At 41.2% G+C, this 10,641-nt stretch overlaps 1 protein-coding gene across 1 annotated transcript; it reads left to right on the forward strand.

The window, feature by feature from the left end:
- The first annotated feature begins 356 nt into the window (after positions 1 to 356).
- LOC100136456 (prostaglandin G/H synthase 2) lies at positions 357 to 5,158 on the forward strand. The gene is made up of 9 exons (XM_014139742.2): positions 357 to 530; positions 760 to 876; positions 995 to 1,138; positions 1,398 to 1,541; positions 1,802 to 1,983; positions 2,117 to 2,447; positions 2,725 to 3,011; positions 3,304 to 3,451; positions 3,997 to 5,158. Exons 1-9 carry the CDS (start codon positions 470 to 472, stop codon positions 4,404 to 4,406), a joined length of 1,824 nt encoding a protein of 607 aa, XP_013995217.1. The 5' UTR covers positions 357 to 469; the 3' UTR covers positions 4,407 to 5,158.
- The last annotated feature ends 5,483 nt before the right edge of the window (positions 5,159 to 10,641 follow it).

The following is a 10,641-nucleotide window of genomic DNA, read 5'->3' on the forward strand; positions in this document are numbered from 1 at the left end:
TTCCTGTTTTTCATTTTTTTCACTAATCGATTTTGGATGTGCGGTAGATTCTGCCTGTTATACGTTTTTAGAAAACGTGTTACTTTTCTTATCAATCTTTAATCTTTTAAAAAACTATGTACGGTGATTGAATACACTGTAAATACCGTTACTTTTGTTTTATTGTTTTAAATTCTCACTATGTGGATGCCAAAATAGACTGGATGCAGAATAGACCACATACCTCCAAGAGGAAGCGTCCGTCCGTCCGTCCCGTCCGTCCATCCGTCCGTCCCCCGTCCGTCCCCCGTCCCCCCCTCCCCCAGCCGACAGGAGCGTAATAGTTTGCGTAGGCGCTTGGAATGAGCATCATACATAAATATGGACCAGGCATCCAAGAACATCAGAATCACTGTGACCAGGAGTGAGCAGGAGTCGACTGGAACTTGACATTTTATACCGGATTGCGATTCAATAGAATCTTTCGGAGATGAATAAAGTAATCTGTTTATTTTTGCTCTGGACTGTGGGGCTCTACTTCTGCGAAGGAGGTGAGCATATTTATTTGGATTCTCATATGAATATTTTTTCATCTTTAGTTATTCTATTGTGAAAATAATGTATTTGGCTTATTATAATTATACCTTTACTGTACATAAGGTGTTTTCGATTTATCCGAATTGTTTGTTAAAGATTATAATGCTTGTAATGGAGAAAAAAAATAGTCATTAATAATAATAATTTTGTATAGCCTTCTAAACTTTTGACGTATCTTTTCAGTTGATCCTTGCTGTGCACAGCCTTGTGAAAATAGGGGGTTATGTAATTCAAAAGGCTTTGAAAACTATGAGTGCGACTGCACAAGGACTGGATATTATGGAAAGAACTGCACAACTCGTAAGTAAAACGTTTTCAGTAATACAGATTATTCCAACGATATAATGGGGCATTCTTATTAACGCGACTTATTCGTTATTGTTGTTATAAATATTTCCCACTTCTATCCACTCTGCAGCTGAATTCCTAACATGGATAAAAATATCATTGAAACCAGCTCCGAACACTGTTCACTACCTTCTTACTCACTACAAAGGGTTGTGGAACGTCATCAACAAGATCACCTTTGTGCGAAACGCTATAATGAGCTATGTCCTGACATGTAAGTTGAAATGGTATAACCTGTTTGTCAGCGGATTATAGAAGTTTACATTAAGATTTGTCTATGAATGAAAGAAAGTTGACTCAATTAATTATGTGGATTTATGATATTTACTAATATGGGAAGTATGGAGATAAAGTAAGAAAAGAAGAAAGAAATAATACATTGAAAATATTTTTCATTTTTACATTAAATTTAAAAGATTACATCTTAGCTCAGCTTCCTAACAAAATAAATAATTCTGCCTTTGCCTCTATAGCTCGCTCACATTTGGTGGACAGCCCCCCGACTTACAATGCTGATTATGGCTACAAGAGCTGGGAGGCCTACTCCAACCTATCTTACTACACACGGACGCTCCCCCCATTGCCAAAGGACTGCCCTACACCTATGGGAACCGCAGGTAATGAGCTCACGCCTAACCAGTCTTTTGGGATTCCTTACAATTTACCTGAGATTATGGAAACTTAAAAAATTCTCCTCAGATGGGTTACTCAATCATTCCCACCAGTCGAAAGTCAGACTTCCCAAGAGTCCAAAACGAGACTGAACAATAATGCAGCCATATGAACATTATTTTAACTGTCTTTTGTAACCAAATAAAGATTTTGTTGAGATAGAACCCCAATTATGTTCCTAACATCTTTTTTTGTCTCTTGATAGGAAGAGCAGTGCTCCCAGATGCCAAGCTTGTGGTGGAGAAGGTTTTGTTGAGGAAGCGGTTTATTCCGGATCCTCAGGGTTCCAATCTCATGTTCGCCTTCTTCGCCCAGCACTTCACCCACCAGTTCTTCAAATCAGACTTCAAGAAAGGACCAGCTTTCACCAAAGCCTTGGGCCATGGCGTAAGTCTAATTTACAATACATGACAAATAGTGCGTCTGTCACATGAAAACATGTTTCCATTTTGTATCATGGTTGACTTTAACTTAGGCTTAGAGTGTATGTTTGAACTCACTTTTCACCTCTGTGTTTCAGGTGGACTTAAACCATGTTTATGGAGACAGTCTGGAGAGACAGCACAAGCTGAGGCTGTTCAAGGATGGCAAACTGAAGTATCAGGTTTTGAATGGCGAGGTCTACCCCCCATTGGTAAGGGAGGTTGGAGTCGAGATGCACTACCCACCCCAAGTGGCCGAGGAGCACCGCTTCGCTGTGGGCCACGAGCATTTTGGCCTGGTCCCCGGCCTCATGATGTACGCCACCATCTGGCTGCGCGAGCACAACCGTGTCTGTGACGTCCTGAGGCAGGAGCATCCCGAATGGGACGACGAACGCATCTTCCAGACCACACGCCTCATCCTAATTGGTGAGTCACCAGTACTAAAAGTGGACACGCATACTGTACCTATTTGTCATAAACCCTTCAGGTCCTTATAATGGGAATCGTATATGATCAAAGTATGGCAATATTAAAGTGTGTTCTAGAAACTGTACAATGCATACAGATGAAAACAGCTCTGTATAAAACAGATCAAAACTCTATATTTGGGTGTCAGGTGTTTATTGAGAAATGTCTCACCAACCTCAAGGAGTGTTGTCATGCATTCTCTTACTCCCGCCCTCGCTTCTTTCCTGGCTCGCAGGCGAGACCATTAAGATTGTGATCGAGGACTACGTCCAGCACCTGAGTGGCTACCACTTCCAGCTCAAGTTCGACCCGGAGCTCCTCTTCAACCAGCGTTTCCAGTACCAGAACCGTATTGCAGCCGAGTTCAATACCCTGTACCACTGGCACCCGCTGATGCCTGACACCTTCAGCATCGAGGACCGTGCCTACACCTACCCCCAGTTTGTCTTCAACAACTCCCTGGTCACAGAGCACGGCATCAACAACCTGGTGGAGTCCTTCACCAAGCAGATCGCTGGAAGGGTGAGTTGTCTGACGGGGTGGACACAGTGGGATCCAATGGGGAATAGCGGAAATGAGTGGACACTAAGATCCTAACAGCAATAGTCTTTCATTGAGTCCTAAGTGACAACTCTTATATCAACTTTATATGCTAAATGATGAATAAATGAGTGGAGCTGTATAAGGGCACTGGAGCTTCGTATATTAATGAGAATGACAACAAACACCATACCACAACAAGATATTTTTACTTAGAAAAAAAGATGTCAAAAGTTGATATTGACCGAGGATCTTGATTCCCTTTGGTTCCCAGGTGGCTGGTGGACGGAACCTGCCTCCTGCACTAGTGGGCGTGGCAGCTAAGGCCCTGGAGCACAGCAGAGACATGCGTTACCAGTCTCTCAATGCCTACAGGAAACGCTTCAACATGAGGGCCTACACCTCCTTTGAGGACCTCACAGGTGAGAACTAAAAATGTACACACCATATTATGATATGTATATGTCCTCATTCTAATAGTTACCTAGTTACTAGGTGAAAGGTTACATTTAGTAAGCACAGGTCCATGGCAACTGAAGTAGTCCTTGGATAAAGTGACAGGATTGGTTCAGTCAGGCCCAGCTTTTTTGTTATTGACATGGTTACCACCTTCGTGACAGCTGCTGATAAGAGAGTGGGCAGGGAGGGAGTGGCTGTCGCCTTTTAAGCTTAAGGTGTATTATTGAAGTCTACACCTCTAATCTTCAACGTACAATTACATACACAGCTACACTCTCACATGAGATTCACACAAGATCCAAGTGTATGGTGTCTGTACTTGTGTCATTGAGTTCCTATAAAGACCAAAATACAGACTTGTCATAGCATGCACCTTGTTTGTCTACTTATTTTGGGGGGAGGTGAGGATGTATTGCATGCCTTTCTTTTGCTGCATTGTGGTATAGACATTTGTGAGTAGCAGGCTAGATTTATTAACCCTTTGTTTGTTGTTCTTTTGGTGTTTCAGGAGAGACAGAGCTGGCTGCAGAACTAGAGAGTCTATATGGGGACGTAGATGCTGTGGAGCTGTACCCAGGCCTTCTGGTGGAGCGCCCCAGACCTAACGCTGTTTTCGGGGAAACTATGGTCGAGATGGGTGCACCCTACTCCCTGAAAGGTCTCCTGGGAAACCCCATTTGCTCGCCGGAGTACTGGATGCCCAGCACGTTCGGAGGGAGTGTGGGTTTTGACATCGTCAACACTGCTTCATTGGAGAGGCTGGTGTGCAGCAATGTCAAGGGTTCTTGCCCGATGGTGTCCTTTCAAGTGCCTGATTTTTTGAGAGCATTTGAGTCGGCGTCAGTCAACACAAGTGAGGCACACCTGAGTGACATGAACCCAGGTGTTCTGTTCAAAGAAAGGACTTCAGAGCTTTAAAGAACTGAAACACTAGGTTTTATTCAAAAACACAAATACACAGTGTCTCAGTGTTCTAAAGCTGCTGTCATTTTAGCTTGTTTTGCTTTATTTAGTTATTTATTATTGATTAATTTATCTATTTAATATTTATTTTGTATTGTTGAATATTGAGTTGTTATTAAGTTATTAAGTAATTATTATGTTTTTAAATATGGATACCTATTACAAATGTCTTACATGAACATGAGCAAGTTAGTTTACTCTGTATACAATGTGGAACTTGAAGGAGTTACATTTACTTGAAGAAAATAACTATTACAAATACTTGTATGTTGTTCAGCTACTGAATGGATACAGCTGGGCTGTATTTGTCAATCATTTTTTGTTATTTTAAAGACAAAGACTTTATTTATTGTAAATGGATGAAGTGAATAATGGATGTAGAAATATACAGTGTTTTCAGAAAGTATGAAGACAGCGTTCGCCAGCCCCATCCCTCAGCTGTTCACCAAAGACCAAAGACAGGTGTGCTGTCAGGTTTTTTGTTGTTTCAACTGCAGATTGCCCCTTAAAATGTTATGAAAGTCGTAATTTACATTCCAATTAAAATGGTTAGGCACTTGAGAAAACATTAAAAGACAATTGATTTGTCAAGATTATAATTTTATTAGTCTGAGTCAATTGCGTTTATTCATGTCACTATGTCACCCCTTGACTTTTTCCACATTTTGTTGTGTTTACTGCCTGAATTAAAAAATATATAAAATTGAGATTTTTTTGTCAATGTCATATACACAATATCCCATAATGTCAATGGAGAATTATGTTTTTTGACATTTTTAGAAAATTTGAAACATCTTGAGTCAATAAGTATTCAACCCCTTTTTTGTGGTAAGCCTAAATAGGCTCAGGATTAAAAATTTGCTTAACTCTTCACATAAGTTGTATGGACTCACTCTGTGAGCAATAATAATGTTTAACATTATTTTTGAATGACTACCTCATCTCTCTACCTCTCATACAATTATCTGTTAGGTCCCTCAGGCCAGCAGTACATTTCAAATACAGATTCAACCACAAAGATCAGGAAGGTTTTGCAAAGAAGGCCACGTAGAGTACCTTGCAAAAGTATTCATCCCCTTTTTCCTATTTTGTTGCATTTAACTTGTAATTTAAATTGATTTTTGTTTGGATTTCATGTAATGGACATACACAAAATAGTCCAAATTGATGAAGTGAAAAGAAAAAAATAACTTGTTTAAAGAAATTTAAAAAAATACAAAACAGAAAAGTGGTGCGTGTATATGTATTCACCCCCTTTGCTACGAAGCCCCTAAATACGATCTGGTGCAACCAATTACCTTCAGAAATCACATAATTAGTTAAATAAAATAATGTCCACCTGTGTGCAATCTAAGTGTCACACGATCTCAGTATATATATATACCTGTTCTGAAAGGCCCCAGAGTCTGCAACACCATTAAGCAAGGGGCACCACCAAGCAACCGGCACCATGAAGACCAAGGAGCTCTCCAAACAGGTCAGGGACAAAGTTGAGGAGAAGTACAGATCGGGGTTGGGTTATAAAAAAATATCTGAAATTTTGAACATACCATGGAGCACCATTAAATCCATTATTCAAAAATGGAAAGAATATGGCACCACAACTTTACCTGCCTAGAGAGGGCCGCCCACCAAAACTCACGGACCAGGCAAGGATGGCATTAATCAGAGAGCCAACAAAGAGACCAAAGATAACCCTGAAGGAGCTGCAAAGAGATTGGATTATATGTTCATAGGACCCCTTTAAGCCGTACACTCCACAGAGCTGGGCTTTCCAGAAGAGTGGCCAGAAAAAAGCCATTGTTAAAGAAAAAATATGCAAACACGTTTGGTGTTAGCCAAAATGCATGTTGGAGACTCCCCAAACATATGGAAGAAGGTACTCTGGTCGGATGAGACTAAAATTGAGCTTTTTGGCCATCAAGGAAAACGCTATGTCTGGCGCAAACCCAACTCCTCTCATCACCCCGAGAACACCCTCCCCACAGTGAAGCATGGTGGTGGCAGCATCATGCTGTGGGGATGTTTCATAGGCATGGACTGGGAAACTGGTCAGAATTGAAGAAATTATGGCGCTAAATAAAGGGAAATCCTTGAGGGAAACCTGTTTCAGTCTTCAAGAGATTTGAGACTGGGACGGAGGTTCACCTTCCAGCAGGACGATGACCCTAAGCCTACTGCTAAAGCAACACTTGAGTGGTTTAAGGGGATACATTTAAATGTCTTGGAATGGCCTAGTCAAAGCCCAGACCTCAATCCAATTGCGAATCTGTGGTATGACTTAAAGATTGCTGTACACCTGGAGCTGGAGCAGTTTTGACTTGAAGAATGGGCAACAATCCCTGTGGCTAGATGTGCCAAGCTGATAGAGACATATCCCAAGAGACTTGCAGCTGTAATTGCTGAAAAGGGTGGCTCTACAAAGTATTGACTTTGGGGGGGTGAATAGTTATGCACGCTCAAGTTTTCTGTTTTTTTGTCTTATTTCTTGTTTGTTTCACAATAATGTGTAAATCAAATGATACAAACCCCTCTCATCTGGACCAGGGTAGATATTACTATCTTCTCAAGGGGGAAGATGGTGAAGGCCCTCTCTATCACTCCCCTTAGTGGCCACCGTCTCCTGTTGAACATGCAGGTCAATGGTCCCCATGTGAATGATGATATGGCTTGGGGAGCAAAGTTGGGCCACAGTCAAGAGCTCCATAGCTCCCTCTGTTGCGCGGCACCATCTTTGACACCTTTTTATTTGGGAAAAGTTTATTAAAATATTGTCTGGTTTCTCGTCAGGTCTATGGAGGATGGCAGGAGTGATGGGAGTAATTACAGGCTGTAAGATGGGGATGGAGGGGTTCAGCTGGGTTGGTGCATTGGTTGGTTGGGTTAGTTGGTTGGTTGGGTTGGTTGGTTGGTAGGTTCTGATTCAGCTGTTTGCCTGGTTCTTGGGTTTTGTGGGACTCTTTGTAGAGTGGATGATGGTGGCTGAGAATTTCCTGCCTTAGCTCATGTAGCTCCTTCTGCAGGTCGTGCTTGTGGCTAGTGTTGACTGTGCTGGACAGTTCCTTTCTAAGTCTGTGCAATTCCATCCTGAGAGCCTGGTTGTCCTCCTCAACATTTTTCATTGCACACTGCAGTTCCTGGATCCCATCCCTATGCTGACGCACCAGGCTGACCTCCTTCTCTATAAGATGCTGTGGTACTGCAGGTGTCACATGTCAGAGAGGCATACTCAGGGCTGTGTCTACTGCAGATGAGGGAGGGAGAGGGCCACTGGGGACTTCATACTGGAGCACAGAGGGAGTGGAGACTGTTGTAGGCAGTGACAGTGGAGCGGTTTTAAGTTCAGCAACAATACGTTATTTTTGGTTGAAGTAGTGGACAAATTGATCCAGACTGCCCTCCGAAGCTTGAACCATCACAGTGCTGTTATTATAAATATGAATGTTACATTTGGGGGTGGAATCAATGTACAGTTGCCTCATTGCTCTTTTTTTCTGACATTTTAAGTTCATTGTTAGTCTTGTGGAGAGCTGTGTGCCAAGCATTAGGATCATCCGTGTCCTTTTATTTCCTTGTTCGGGAATAAGTCAGTCTCTAGGGATTTTCTTCAAAACATTTTTTTCCTAACTCATTTGTAACATTTTGAGGATACATGATGGCAAAGTCTCTGAAACAATGCTTAGAGAATGCATCTGTCTTCATCTCCATGGTGATCTCTTTAAACAATGCATTCTGCTCTAGAATTATGTGCATGTGCCTTTTGATGTGTTAGGGTCTTATTTTTCAGAGTAAATGACTCACAGACACTAGAGAAGCTTAACCAAGTTTAATTATTCCCAAAGGTTCTGTACAGCTGTATTCAGACAGAAAAACATTTCTCACCATCACAGTTATATACATCCCACTTAAGACACTCCTCCTTCTCTCCAATCCTTACATCTTATGGTTCAACAGGAAAAGGGTAACAGGATACCAAACCCTTATTACTCCCTTAAGGGAATCTGACCTCACCTCTTGACCTTACCTAATCCACAGATGTCCATCTGTCTTTCCTGTATCAACACGGTGCTCTCCTCCCGTCCCCTAACGCATTCCAAAGCCACTCTGTCTTTCTACAGATCTCACTCCTTAATATACTATGCGTCTGATCTATCATGTCTTTAATATCTCAATGTTCAAAATGTTGAATCCAACAGATGAAAGCACTTATTTAAATAATGCACCTAGAGATAAATTATATTTTTAAACAATGCACTTTTATGAATAATACAAAAATATATTAAATGTGTTTTTCAATTAAACAACACATCACACATAAATGAAAATGCTCTCTCAATGTTCAGAATATTTCTACCTCCTTTCCAAGTGCTCTTTTGCTTGCTTGTTTGTTCGTCTGAATACTTGCTTCCCTGTCAAGGCCTGAACTATCCTCCAGAAATCCCTAAGAAATTCTTCCTCTTTCTCCCTCTGTTGGTTTTGTGTTTGTTTATCTGTCCTAATTGTTGTTGTTGTCCTTGTTGGGTTTATGGTCCTCCTATCCCATTCCTTCGTTGTGTTGCCTGATGATTCAGCAGATGAGTCTTGCAGGAACCAAGTAGATCAATCTCTCAAAATCTCACCAAACTATTTCCACAAAAGAAAAGTTTCTTCAAATTCCTCTAGATGGGAAGAACACAGCAATACATTAAAATAACTAAACTGATCACATGTATTTTTTTAGTTGTTAATAAATTGCAATTTAAGGAGTAGCTCTTCTTAAGTGCTGCTGTTCATGGAATTGGTTGCTAGGAGATGCATGTATTCAATCTGTGTGCAATAATAGTGTTTAACATGATTGTTGAATGACTACCTCTCCTCTGTACCCAACACATATAATCTTATCTGTAAGGTCCCTCATTCGAGCAGTGAATTAAAATACAGATTCAACCACAAAGACCAGGAAGGTTTTTCAATGCCTCGTAGATTGGTAAAAATAAACACACAAAAACATACATTGAATATTCCTTTTGAGCATGGTGAAGTTATTGATTACACTTTGGATGGTGTAGCAAAACACCCAGTCACTACAAAGATACAGGTGTCCTTCCTAACTCACCTGCCGGAGAGGAAGGAAACCTCTCATGGATTTCACCATGGGGCAATGGTGACTTTAAAACATTTACAGAGTTTAATGGCTGTGATAGGAGAAAACTGAGGATGGATCAACAACATTGTAGTTACTTCACAATACCAAATGACAGAGTGAAAAGAAGGACGCATGCATCCTGTTTGCAATAAGGCACTAAAGTTAAACTGCACAAAATGTGGCAAAGAAATGCATTTTATGTCCTGAATACAAAGCATTATATTTTGTGCAAATCCGACACAACACATCACTGAGTACCACTAGTGGTTAGAGCATTGGGCCAGTAACCGAAAGGTTGCTGGATCAAATCCCCGAGCTGACAAGGTAAAAATCTGCCGTTCTGCCCCTGAACAAGGCACTGTTCCCCGGGTGCCGAAGATGTGGATGTCGACTAAGAGTCCCCCGCACCTCTCTGATTCAGAAGTTGGGTTAAATGTGGAAAATACACATTTCAGTAGGTATCCCCCTTTCCCCTCTTCATATTTTCAAGCATGGTGGTAGCTGCATCATGTTGTGGGTAGGCTTGTCATCGGCAAGGCGTAGGGAATTATTTTTTAAATAAATGGAATAGAGCTAAGTATAGTCAAAATTCTAGAGGAAACCTGGTACAGTCTGCTTTCCAACAGACACGGGGAGAAAAATGTACCTTTCAGCAGGACAATAACCTAAAACACAAGGCCAAATATACACTGGAGTTGCTTCCTAAGACGACATTGAATGTTCCTGAGCGGCATAATTACAGTTTTGACCTGAATTTGTTTTCAAATCTATGGAAAGACTTCAAAATGGTTATCTAGCAATGATCAATGACCAGAGCTTGAAGAATTTAAAAAATAATAATGTGCAAATATTGTACAATCCAGGTGTGCAAAGCTATTAGTATCATGTTTCAGGGAAGACCCAGATGCAGACAGTGTCGAAGTAACAAAAGTTTATTACAGAAACAGGGGGGCAGGCAAAACAACCGGTCAAGGGCAGGCAGAGGTCAGTAATCCAGAGCAGAGTCCAAAAGGTACAGAATGGCAGGCAGTCTCAGGGCAGGATGAGGTCAATAATGCAATGTGG

This window comes from Salmo salar, chromosome ssa14, assembly GCF_905237065.1.
Source record: "Salmo salar chromosome ssa14, Ssal_v3.1, whole genome shotgun sequence".
Lineage (NCBI taxonomy): Eukaryota > Metazoa > Chordata > Actinopteri > Salmoniformes > Salmonidae > Salmo > Salmo salar.